The sequence below is a fragment of the Thermobia domestica genome, chromosome 14 (genome assembly GCF_964235325.1).
Source record: "Thermobia domestica chromosome 14, izTheDome1.hap1.1, whole genome shotgun sequence".
Lineage (NCBI taxonomy): Eukaryota > Metazoa > Arthropoda > Insecta > Zygentoma > Lepismatidae > Thermobia > Thermobia domestica.
This window is the reverse complement of record NC_137467.1, coordinates 29,097,707-29,111,852: the sequence shown is the minus strand read 5'-3', so window position 1 is coordinate 29,111,852 and position 14,146 is coordinate 29,097,707. Positions and strand designations below refer to the sequence as shown.

At 36.9% G+C, this 14,146-nt stretch overlaps 1 protein-coding gene across 1 annotated transcript in view; it reads right to left on the bottom strand.

The window, feature by feature from the left end:
- Positions 1 to 2,463: 2,463 nt before the first annotated feature.
- The window catches only part of LOC145669603 (WD repeat domain phosphoinositide-interacting protein 4-like), a 29,341-nt gene continuing 17,658 nt past the window's right edge, over positions 2,464 to 14,146 (bottom strand). Inside the window, exons 6-8 of the mRNA XM_081737827.1 lie at positions 12,728 to 12,829; positions 7,818 to 7,936; positions 2,464 to 3,213 (exon numbers count right to left, since the gene is read on the bottom strand). Coding sequence (XP_081593953.1) covers positions 3,104 to 3,213; positions 7,818 to 7,936; positions 12,728 to 12,829 — 331 coding nt within the window. The 3' untranslated portion in view covers positions 2,464 to 3,103. The remainder of the gene's footprint in view (positions 3,214 to 7,817; positions 7,937 to 12,727; positions 12,830 to 14,146) is intronic.

Below are 14,146 nucleotides of genomic sequence, written 5' to 3'. Positions count from 1 at the left end.
TTCTTTTTCTATGAAATTTACGACAAATATACATTTCCCGATTATAGACATAGTATCAGTATTAAAAGTACCCTGCAAAATCATTATCAAATTATATTCTTAGAAGAATACAGTTATAGATATCCGACAATCATTTTGGACATGAGTATACTTCTACGTAATCTTTATCACAGATAAAATCTGGCACTTTCTTTTATTATTAACAACTATTAACTTTTTTTCCTTTTTTCTGAAAAGGTGTTGACAACCAATCACGTTATCATAGGACAGTAACCATCTGATAAGGATTCATAGGACACACAAAAAATTACCGGTTGTTAATATATCTTGTTACACAACTTACGTATCACTCACCAATACACAGAAAAACCCTTGGTTTGAACATAAATTTATTGACAGAAAAAAATCATTCAAACTGGAAGCAATATGTTTGAAGACTTATTTTTTTCTTTCTTTTCTGGATTGAAAGAAATGCTATGAAAAAACCCTTCATTTTTGATTTTCATGGTCTATGATGTGGCTTTCTAGTTCTAACCATATTATATTGTATATATATATATATATATATATAATAGGTATACACAATTCAGTCAAGAGCATAGAATATATATACACCCTATATACAGGGGTAGACAAAAAAAAAATCTAAAAACACTTCATACAGGACATGTAAATTTGGCCCTCCACTGTACAACATGTGTTGCGGTTGCCGATCGTTTTTGTTTTCAATGTGCCATGTGGACCTTCCTCTTCCGTCAGCAGTAACCAGTTCACTTGTGAGTGTCGTGTTGTGAAAGTGGTGGGGGAAAATAGGCGACCTGACAATCCTGTCAGATAGGGACCGGAGGGCATTAAAACGGATTGTAGCAGCTAAAAAGAAGACCACTGCAGTGAAAATTACGTCTGAACTCAATTCCGGCCTACAGAACCCGGTTTCATCGAAAACAGTGCGACGGGAACTTCATAAAATGAAAATTCATGGCAGGGCCGCTATCGCCAAACCCCTGGTCACAGCAGTAAATGCGAAGAGGCGTATCCAGTGGTGCAAGGATCACAAGGCGTGGACTCATGAGCAGTGGGAACACGTAATGTGGTCCGATGAATCGACTTTCACCTTGTTTCCAACAACCGGTCGTGTTTACGTACGGAGAACACCGTCGCATGCCTATGATACAGACTGTCTGCTCCCAACTGTAAAGCATGGGGGTGGTTCGGTTACAGTATGGGCAGTGATATCGTAGTTTTCTGCAGGCCCCATCATATCCCTGCATGGAATGGTGAATGCTAAGGCGTATGAGGCCATTTTGTGGGACCAGGTTCTACCCATGGCCCAAATATGTTCCCTGATGGTGATGGCATCTACCAAGATGATTTGGCACCCTGTCACGCTGCAAAAACTGTGAAATCATGGTTTGAGGAGCATGACCAGGAGCTATCACACGTTCCCTGGGTCCCACAATCACCAGATCTGAACATCATAGAGCCATTGTGGTCTGAGTTAGAAAGGCGTGTTCGGTCTCATTACCGTCCACCAGCATCCCTTAAGGAACTGGAGCATGTTTTGGAGGAACAATGGTACAAAATTCCACACATCACGATTCAGGAGCTGTATACGTCCATTCCACGTCGGATCCAAGCGGTTTTGGACGCAAAAGGAGATCCCACACCATACTAGGTATGATTTTCACACTTTTGCAAACGTTTTAGTTTTTTTGTCCAACCCCTATATATATATTCTATGTGAATTGCACATTCTAAGTGTAGGTTTTATATGTAGGATGTTAATGATTAACTCTATGGTCTATGGAATCCGGAAGTTCAATGCTGCCTTCACAAAAGCTCTTGACTGACTTCTGTCCTTAGCCAGCTGTTTCTGGTTTCTTCTTTGTATTCCTATTTCTGCAAAATCAATCTTAAAATTGTAATTCCATTTGTGCTTAGGTCTTCCTAATGGGTTTCCAGTTTAAATTTAGAAAGCGTTTCTACTTCCAATCTGACTACATGACCTATCCACCTGAGTCTCCTAAACTTGATGACCCTAACAATGTTTGGTAAACGCTATGAATTATGCAGTTCCTCGTTACGAAGTTTCCGCCACTCTCCATTTCTCTTAGGTCCGAATATTCGCATCAGGATTTTATTTTCAAATACTTTCAGTCTGCGCGCACCAAAATACGAAAAAAACGTTCATAAATATTACTGGATATTGACTGTGATATCCCAATGAAGTAAAACTTGTATTTCTTTACTGCCTATAGATCGGATCATCCCATAAATAAAGTCGTTTTCTAAATAGATAATTAAAACTCGCAAATTTGTCTGGACTTACATAATGCATATAATTTAAATAACAATATATATATAATATGGAACAAAGAGAATACAGTTTGCTCCATTTATTTTTACATTGTGAAATTAAAGTTAGTTTCACTTTTAAACTCTATAAAAATAACTAACAAAACGTAAGTAAAAATTCAAAATCATTTGTTTGCAAATTGTATTTGGCGTACAGAGAGATCTCTTGGCTATAATCATTATTTACACTGGGAGATGCACAATTTGATTTTTTGTTCAAAAAAGGATTTTTTGTAGTGTAAAAAAGTTATACAATTAGTCTTTTAATAATAATAATAATAATAATTAAAATGCTTATTTTTTCATATCATCATTTCTGCTCTCAACAACATTTACATATTCACACATTTAAAACATAAAAAGTGCAAAATATATATATACCTGTACAAAACATGCATAGGTATTAACAATTCTCCCTTCGTAGAAGACATTTTTTCTTTAATTGATAAATCGTCACTATTTTTTTTAAATCTAAGACTATTTCACAGTTCATACAGAACCTTAAAAAAAAGATAAACGTTCTTACATTTTTTTAAAATTATTAAGATTCAGTCAATTGCACTGATTTGAACACACTTTCTTTTCTAAAATTTTCATGTGCTCTCTACGTGGCAAATTGAGCGCAGAAAAAAATAACTAACCTCACTCACACATTATTATTATTATTATTATGTACACGATCACATAAACACTGAACCAAAAAACTTGGACACGATTATCTCACCAAATAAACAGGTGAGATCACGCACTAGTACTCATCATCATCACAAACATCTAGATACACATCAAATGCCTCACGATTGCAATTTCCATCTGCGTTGAAGACATATTTATGGAAGGTGCCATCTAAACAAATGGCTGAAAAGAAAAACATATATTTAGTTTAAGAAAAGCCAACAGACCAGTTACTCACTGCTTATGCAGCGTGAGCCATAAGTCGCTTGACACTAAACGCTGTATCAGTTTTAGTACATACTAAATAAAATGGAAGTACATAAAATACGTTATGATGTGGTTCGTGGATAATACGAGGCGCATCCAGAAAGTAAGTTTCCCACGCGTCCCATAGCTAGGAAACCGTATGTTGCGCGAAGCGACTGCGTGTACGTGAGAGAGTAAGGTCCTAACATGGCGCATGCGCCAGTAGAACTTCCCTAATTCTCTCAGTAGCGTCGTAGCAGTGATTGAAGATTGGCGTTCCTATTCCAGCTCCCGCCGCGTGTGAAATGCGAGCAGTGACAAATTTTTTCAATGCACAGGGCATAGCACCGATTGAAATCCATCGTCAGCTGTATCGTTGCAAAAATGTCAACGCTGACCCTGTGCGCCTTGCTTTGTGATTCAGGATCAGTTGCTTCAAAACAAAAATTCTTGATCAATAGGCACTCCGAGACAGTGGTGTGCAATAAGGAGCGGAAAATCTGCAGGAACTGCTTGCTCATGCCGTTAGGCCCATGGACTTGGCACAGCTAACGATGTATTTCGATTCGTGCTATACCCTGTGCATTCAAAAACTTTATCACTGCTCGCGCTTCACAAGCGGCGGGAGCTGGAATAGGAACGTCCATCTTCAACCACTGCCACGACGCTACTGAGAGCACTAGGGAAGTTCCGCTAGTGCATGTGCCATGCTAGGACCTTACTCTCTCACGTACACGTAGTTGCTTCGCGCAACATACCGTTTCCTAGCTATGGGACGCGTGGGAAACTTACTTTCTGGATGCGCCTCGTACGTTGTGAGAAGTGATTTTATTTAAGTTTACAATGAACAGAAGGTTATCAAGGATGAAGGTGTGTTCGTACTTTGAAAGTGGTGGTTACATCGGACAGTGCGTTCACCGGAGCTCAGTTCTAGGTATTTTCTTCTGTCTATGGGAAAAGGGGAGAATATAGAATAAGTGTCTAGTTTTCGATACCTGGGTAGTATTATTAGTGATGATATGAAATGTAAACGTGAAATAAAAGCAAGGATAGGAATAACGAAAGAAGCCTTTAGGACGAAGAAAAATCTATTTTTTTAAGACCTTGAATAAAGAGTTGAGAAAAAGGCTCATAAAATGATTCGTGTGTAGAGTACTGTACTGTATGGGGCAGAAACATGAACATTACGCAAAAATGGTTAAAAATGACTGGAAGCTTTCGAAATGTGGGTGTGGAGAAGAATGGAGAGAATTAACTGGGGTCGAGCGGAAAACTAATGAGGGGTGTTAGAAATGGTGGGGAGAACGATTTCAGATATTCAGAAGAAGAGGAAGAGAAACTCGTTGGGACATTGGGTAAGAAGGAACTGTATCATGAGGAACGTGCTAGAGGGTATGGTGACAGAAAAGAGAGGGAGGGGGCAAAGGAGACTACAATTAATGGACGATATCAAAATAGAAAAAATGTATGTAAAGACGAAAAGGTTAAGGGAAGACTGTGGAGCATGGAAGCTTCTCAGATGGGACAAGTGACCTGCCAATAATGGCAGAATACCTATGATGATGATGGGAGCAATGATCTATGATGATGATGGGAATAATGAAAGATTTTCTTGTGAAATAATTACGGATCTAAAGCATTTAGAAGAGCATATTACTTCTGAATTTGATAAATTATCATCCAACAAGATTAATGATGTAATATGTTCTTCTAAGGTTAAGAGATGTAATTTGTGCATTGAAAATGAAGCAGGATACTATGAACACTTGATGTTGGTAGCTTAATTTAATATCATGGTATAACTTGAAATAATTTATTTTAAACTCATAATGCAAGTAATTTATAGTTCATCCTGTATATTAACAAACACAAAGAATTAGTTTGATAAAAATATGTATAATAAACGTCTTTTGGAACCAATCGTACGGAACACACCAAAAAATATTGGGTAGTTACTGCTATACCCCAATAAAGAAAAACTTATATTTCTTCGCTGCTTATAGATCGGCTTGTCCCATAAATAATGTAGTTTTCTGTCAGCATGAAACAAATACCGTTAAAAATGTCATGAATGCAATTGTCAGTGATAATAGTCCCCCTTATTTCTACAACCTCCAACGCCTGTCAACCAGGTGTTGAATTTCCTCCTAATAAAGGTCAAAGGAACTCGAAACTGTGTGTCACCCAATGTCCCTTTATCAAGATGGTTCTGAAGACTGCGAAACATTAAAATCTTGCATCATCCGTAAATACGGTGCATGGGTAAGTTTCTCTCATCCAAATTCCACGAGCTCAGCACAAGTTATTCTTGGGCGGGCGTTGTTTCTGTGGATGATTGACAAGTGGAAGACATTTTTCCAGCAATGCAGCCTGTAGCAGTTTCAGCAGCTCACAACAGACCTCTGTCGTGTTTGGATCGGTGACAAAACTTCAAAATGTCAAAACAATCTTGTCAAAAACATAACATCACTTTGGGAGGTGGAGATCCTGCTTCGCCACTACTCCTACGACTATCTCTTTCTGCATCCGCTGACGTTAACGTTAATAATGTTGTGGCAAAGGATCTACTCTTTATTTCCCGTCACCATCCTGACCAGAAATGGCTCCCTTCAATGGCAGGAGAGCAGGAAACTGAACATGTCTACACATTGCTGCTGCTTCTGCGGTGTCAACTCACGGGATATCCATAATCTCAGTTTGGACATGTAATCAGGTCCTTCAAATGCCAATGAACAGATTAATGCGTTTAATGGAGTTTTGTGGCCAGTTCTTCCACTGTTTGATACAGACTGACTCAACCTCCCAACCGGAATTTACTGAACAATCTGACACTTCTGCACATCCTAGGTTCTCTACCTATACACGCAGTTTATGTTTTCCGCCATGCTCTCGTTGACTAATTTCAGTGAAACAACATTACAAGCCATATGATAATCTTCCACTGTCATATTTTTAGTGTACTTGACATAATTTCACATGCCTAAAGACAAATGGTTTAGAATGTGAAGTTCCGTGGTTTTAAGTTATATTTCTTCATTTTTTAGGGCATAAATGCATGCATATTTTTACAGTTTTTATGTCAGAAATTCGAACAGATTTATTATTCATTTAAAACGAAAAAGAAAAAAGTCACAGGCTTTTTTTAAACGCTGATTTGTAATGAAATTCTCACAAAAAAGCGAGGAGTCCGATATATGCACCGTGCTTCTAAAAGAGCTATTTTCAAGAATTTATTTTATACAAACTGTACAATACATTCCCACATCACTGGAAACAGGAAAGTCCAAAGTTTGATCTATGATCCGTTAGGTTGTATTAATTCAACCGAAATCTAAATGTGGAAGCCGTGAATTTAGTAACTAGGAATCAGTTAACCCGTGTGTGGCAAGAAATGAGCTATTATTTTTATGTTTGTCGCACTATAAGGGGATGGTGAAGTTGATATAATAAAATCTAACGGATTAGACTAAACGTCGGTATTTCCAGTGATGCACGGAATGGATTTCTGTCTTATACACTTTATACGAAAAACATTCTTGAAATCTACTCTTTCTTTTTGAAACATCCATATATTTCGTAAAATGCTTTACCCAATCAAGGTTTGAACTCACTGAGAACTAATCATAACGAAATTTTTTTGTGGTTCGGAATCATTTCGAGATGTAACTCACAAAGTAACTTTATTTAAAAAAGGAGAAAAGAAAACAAAATAAAATGTTTTCAACCCTTTTAAATTTATACTATTTTTTAGGTAAATTATAGACTTTCAATCAAGCAGCTACAGCATAATCCCTCTTTATCCTAGGGTCATGGTTCGTGCCTCATTCTCTTCAGAATAGAACAGATTTTCAAGCGGTATCATTCACATGTATCCATCATGTATCAAACGGGAAAATCGAGAAAAAAGGAAATTTTAAAAAAATATATCTTTTTTTTCAACCTTTTTGTCCCTCTGGACCCCCTCCCCTCTGTTAACGCGGAGCTCTGAAACAAATCTGAAAAATACTAAGGGGTACATTGAATGTGTGCAAAATTTCAATCTTCTAGCAGTACAAAAGCCCGCGAAAAGTAATAAAAACGGGCCTAACAAAAAATTAGTTTTTTTAAGTTATAAAGTCATCACACCCATGGCTGGACGCAGAAAGGGGTGACCCATACGTAGCGTGTTCTACAATGCTCCAGGCTTGAAGAAAGAAAAAAAAAAAAAACGGAAAAATAAAGCTTTATTGGAACTTTTTTAATCGAATAATGACGATACTACCCTATCGTATAAAATTTTTTATCGTTTTAAAAGGGTTAAAAAATAAAATATTTTTTTGATTTAATGTTCCATGATTACACCGTTTACCAAGAAAAGTATTATTATCAATAACCATTACTATTTGCCGCTCATCATTCCCTCTATTCACTAGTTCTAAATTTAACCTTCGTTTCTGCAAATTGTTTTACAGCACTGGCTAACATTTATATATATATATATATATATATATATATATATATATATATATATATATATATATACACAAAACACTATTACTCACCAATCACTGAACTTCTTGAGCCGAAAGCACAAACACAGGCACATTCTGGAGGCACTGTAAAGTTTGCAAGAGCCCACTGAGATTCAACATAATTGCCCAGAAAAGCCATTTTGGAAAACCTTAAAAAGAAAATAAGTTGTGTGTAAATTAACCTTGCTTAGAATGCAATATATAGTCCTATTAAATAAACACATATATAATAATCTAAATGATTCGGGAAGAATACAAGTAAGATATAGGATATACTAGGGGGAAAATATTAATAGAGGTCTGTGCGGATATAAAAAATCGTATCCATACTGCATCCGCAACATTATCGATTCGCACCCGCAGATAATAATAATTAAGATTTCGAAATAGTTCCTACTATAAAAGTTATAAATACCTCCTGTATAGTTTCTTGAATGCTATGATATACGTGGGTCGTTCAATATTATAAGTTTCCCTAAACTTACAAAAAGATACATTTGTAAAGTATACAAACATGTGTATGTGGGTCTTTCCTCACCTCTCTACATAATCCTCATTGAGATTCAGCTATTTGTCTCACCATTGTACCAATTTGTCCAAACCCTTTGAAGAAGAAAAAAAAAAAAAAAACAGGGCTCTGGCTATTTAGCACTCGATCTCACATTCCGTTTTACTTCTTTGTCACCAGTTGACACGAGACCAGGTAGCTTATGTCGAACCTGAACTCTCCTTCAGAGAAACGCAATTCAACATAAGCGACCTGTTCTCTTCTTGACAATAACACCCACTCCCACTCAGCACGCAAACAGGACACGAAATTGGAGAATTAGGGTTGGAACAGCTGTCCCACTCTCCATATAGCCTTAATTTGGCGCCGAGTTATTTCCGGCTTTTTCCGGTGTTAAAGTCTCCAATGCAATGTGAACGTTTCGAAACAGATGAAGTGAAGCGGAATGTAAGGAGTGTTAAATAGCCAAAGCCCTGATTTTTTTTTTTTTTTCAAAAGGTTTGGGCAAATTGGTACAACAGTGAGACAAATGCCTGAATTTCAATGGGGATTATGTGGAAAGGTTAGGAAGGACCCACTTACACATGGAAGTATAGTTTACAAATATACAAATATATCTTTAAAAAATAATACTTTACAGCTTAGAAAAACTTATAAATTGAACAAGCCATGTAATATCAGTAAAATTCAAGCTAAACATCCAATACTATATCTTCCACTTGTAAGTCAATTATGCTAAACAAAATATACTGAAATTCAAGCAAAAAGAAATATGAAATTAATGGAAAATATACTTACTTCAAATCACCTGAAATGCAGATTACTGACAAGAAAATGTCAACCTGCTAATAGTATATCTGTCAATTAATTTTAGAGGATATCCATTTTTTTCTAATATCCGGAACGCAAAGGTAAAACGAAGGTAAAAGACCTTATAGAAAGAAAATAAGCCACTCGCAAATTGCCATAAAAGGTAATCACACACCTTTATCATCAAATGTAAATACTTAACCCTGCAATACGCGCGCGGGCTACTATTGTAAACCAGTGTTTTTGTTTTCCTTGCCACAAAGTAGTTTGAGATGCTAACACAAGAGGTGTCTGTGTACCTTTCTATCTACTATCATTCTGCGTGTTTAATGTGTGGTCGAATGTAAAATCGTAACGAGCTCATTGTTATTTTAATTGAAAGTTTCATGGGCTACATCTGTAGCCCGCGCGACTATTGCTGTCATAAGTATTCCAAAACGTCGAAAGTTTTTTCATCATAGTTTGAGTGTTGATCAGATGGTCAGTGAGTTTGCAAATTGCCAGTTTTGATGAGGAATGTACTCTAGATTGCGATAGTGATGGTGAAGAATATTTTAAGACGGAAGAACTGCATTTTTCGGACACAGAAATAGTGAAAATTCAGAAGAAGTGACTGAAAATTCCAGGTGGCAGGAATCACTGATAAATGTTGATGATAGTGGTAGTAAAGACAGTTGTAAAGTAAATTATTATGTATCAAAAGACAATTTCAGATAGAAAAAAAGCTCCTACTCGTAATATTTGTACTCGGGCTCATAATATTTTGGTTCGTTTTCCTGGACCTAAAGGTGAGGCCAGGTCTGCGTTGTCGCAATTTGAATGTCTAGAACTGCTTTTAGATGCAAACATTTTGAGATTTATAGTTGATTGTACCAATATTTATATTGACAGTATTAGAAAGAGATTTTTACGTGACCGTGATGCAAAACTTAGAGATGAGACTGAAATACGTGCCTTTATTGGCATTTTGATACTTTTGATGAGTGGTCAATGCTTGAAGGAAAGTGTGCATTGACCACTCAATCGCTTGTGTGCAGAACATGCTTCGAGGAACTTGAATAGGAAAACAGAAAAAGAAAAATATATATGAGAGTAAATAGCATATGTATAATTATGCAGATTCGGAATCAAAATTTTGATAGCAAGAAATCATAAAAAAATATTTCGCTGAAAAAGTATGTTTTTTATCGATAATACGTTTATCTTTAAGATTTGTTTTTAAATTTTTTGTAAAATAATGCGTATTTTTTAAAGAATTCCGACATATATGTTTACGATGAAAAAAGTTCGAAATGCACCGCATTTATTCCTCAATACAAATAACTGTTACAGTCCTATTCGTGTATTACTTTTGAAAAATGAATGGCGTTGATCTTCTTTGTATATACATAGCTTTCAAAATAAAAATATTTCTCAAATTGGGTATAAGACCCTTAAAACAGTTTATAAATACATTTCTCTACAAGAAAGATAAAAATATTAGCAAACTAGCCAATATAGTAAAATAAAAATAAATGGGCTTCAGTGGTAGCCCGCGCGACTATCCATGTCACAAAAGTCCACGCGCCTATTGCAGGGTTAATAGTGTTCAAAAGAACGATCACTAAAATTTTTGTCTTTCCACAAGTATCCGCACAAGAACTAGAAATATATCCATAGAAAACTATAATGATGCGGATATCTGCATCCGAGCAGACCTCTAAATAGAAAGTATGTCTGAAATTAACTTTTCAATTCGGAAACTCACATCACTTAATTCCTGAACAAGGTAAAGTGTTTATTGCATTCCAGTATGAAGTAAAATGCAGAAGTACGTACAGTAGATCAGTGAAATAGCACCGGTATTCTTTAGCGCCGAAAATATAGAAAAATATCCTTGTCTTTCTTCTTTTCGCTTTTCATTTGAATTACTGAGATATCGGATGCCCATTTACGTCCCCCTTGTATAAACCAAAAATACATGTACAGTATTTGCAAGATTTCTCCTCGCGGGACGCTACGAACACAACTCAAAAAGCATCCCGACCAAAAGGGACTCCCTCTATCTTTGTGTGTGTCTCAAGAAAGGACAATGTCAATGTTGTTTTTCTCCTTTATATTTATTAACTTCTTTTACGCATCTGTAACTACTCATTATAGTACAGAAAATGTGATGCAAAATTTACGAATTACGATACAAATTGAAATTTGTTTCGCAATGTAAATTGGAAAAAAAGAACCTGCTGATATATATATATATACACCCTCCATTCCAAAAGAAACCGAACGTTTAAAAAAAACAAAAAAGCAATGTACATTTTGGAACAAATCATTTTTATTAATCAATGTATTCCCCTTCTGCATCGATACACATATTTGCACGCTCCAACAAGTTGTCAAACGACTTCTCCATGTCCTTTATTGGAATGGTCTTTAGGACGGCGGTCGTCGCCTTCTCAATGGCATCAATCGATGCGTGCCACTTTCCTTTCATCGCCAAATGCAGTTTCGGGAACAGATAGAAATCGCACGGAGCGAGATCTGGTGAATAGGGCGGATGATGCAACCGAATAATGTGATTTTTGACCAAAAATTCAGTTACAAGTCGCGAACGATGTGATGGTGCATTATCGTCCAAAAGAGTCCAACTGCCGATTTCGCGATATTCGGGCCGAATACGACGAATTCTTGCCAGCAAACGCTTCATGACGCCCAAGTAAAACTCTCCAGTGACTGTCTGGCCGGGCTGAACAAATTCTTTGTGGATAATTCCTTTTGAATCGTAAAAACAAATCAGCATCACCTTAACTTCTGACTTCACCAAGCGACTTTTTTTGGGTATTCCTTCATCCGGCGCTCTCCATTCAGCACTTTGCCGCTTTGTTTCGGGCTCATATTCAAAACACCACGTCTCGTCACCAGTTACAATCGATTTCAAGAAGTTTCGATCCTGCCGAGCACTTTTAACGATGTCTTTGCAATGCGCAAATCGATCAACTTTTTGGTCTTCGGTGAGTTTGTGTGGTACAAACCGCGAATTAACCTTCTTAAGGCCCAAAACTTCGGTCAAAATGCGGTATGCGGTTGTTTGAGGAATGCCTAATTCCATTTCAATAACTTTCACCGACGATTTTTTGTTATGTTTGATGAATTCACGCACTTTCTCGATGTTTTCTTCCGATAATCCGGTTCTGGGACGGCCTGATCTTTCGTCATCATCCAGCGTCTCTCTACCCGATTTGAATCGCCTGAACCACTCGTAAACTTGCGTACGGGATAGACACTCATCACCATATGCATTTTGTAGCATTTGGTGCGTTTCACTATAAGTTTTACCCAGTTTAACACAAAACTCAATTGCAGCTCGTTGTTTGAAACTCATTTTCCGACCGATGTACACAACACACTGACAGTTGAAACGCAATAACTTTGTTGCCGTGCATCCAAATGTCATGACATTTATACCAGTTGTCAATGAGGGACTATGCCATCTACCGGTAAAATATTACAACAGATGGCACTAGTGGTACTATTTGTTTTCAAAAGTTCGGTTTCTTTTGGAATGGAGGGTATATATATATATATATATATATATATATATATATATATATACGACGAAATGGATATAATAATTGATACTTACGTAGATCTACGATTTAAATGGGTATCTTTCAGGGCAAAAATGTGAATTGTCCCTTTATCACTAGAACAACACAGGAACTCCGAATCCCTGCTAAAGTTTATGCTGTAAAAAGGAAATAAGCGAACATCAGCCTTCTTCAAAGACAGGAAAACAAATGGTTTCATGAGTACAAAAGGATTACTTTAATTATGTTCTACATGGTGTTATTACAACACTATCCAAAACCAAAGCCTTATATTTCTCTTCACTTTGCAGGTAAAGGCACCAAATTTCATGGTCAGCCGTATCAAGTATTAAATTTCAGCCGTGCATGCCGACATTCTCGAAGTAAACTAATAAGTGGCGCCATATACTTTGAAGCAACGAATTTTCATCATCCAACAGTACGATAATTGAACCAACAAACCGGAAACAGTTCGCTGAGCATTTTTTCCAAACAGGAAACAACACAAAACATGATCAATACCATGACCAGGCTGTTGTGGCATTTTTAGTACTGTCCGACGATTAAACCGTTGATCCAAAGTATATGGTGCCATCTATTGACTGACTTTGAAAATACCGAATTATTCTCTTAGCATTTTTGAACAGTCCCCTTTTTAACACCCTGTACATTAAAATTATATTGAATTGATAAAAGAAAAGTTCAATTATGAGAAAGATGCGAATCTCAGTAAATACATTCATATTACAATGTTAGAACCACATACAATTCACACTGACTGAGCGATTTATACAACCACAAATAAAATTTACACGTCAAACTGAACTACTCATTATGCCAATAATGTACAAAGTGCACATAGGGTATAGTGGGGACAACTGGGACGGCAGATCAACTGAGACATTGATTGCTGGTACCATCTGTTGGGAGTAACGAAAACTTTGTAGTACTGTGGATGCAGTGTCAAATGGGGCCCATACACTAAACACATGCCTGAAGAAACAGCCCGACTTGCATGAAAAATGATAAAACCACAGACAAGTTGATCGTGTATGGCCTCGTTCATTCATGTTGAAAGTTTTCAAAATCTTCTGAAAACATGCTTGATGTTTTTGCCGTTCTGCATGCATGTTTACCGTGTATGGGCTCGTTCATGTAAGGTGGCTGTTTTATATTTAGGTCCGCCAATCACGACAGCGGAAGAAATCACGTGACTCTCTCCTCCGTCGCATGCCAAGGTCGTGCAGTTGCAGAAAGAAAAAGCACGCGTTACCTAGTCCTCCACATTTCTCAAACTACTTTCAGTAAGTTGGACAGCATGTTGGTACGTGTGTGGGCAAAAAATTCTTTCAAGATGCATGATGAAAGAAAACTTTCATACATGTTGGCCATGCAAGTGCGTGCGTCTATGGCGCGTTAAACGGTTGTTGTTTATGGCGTGAGAGTCATACAATCTAACAAGCACAAAGAAGAAG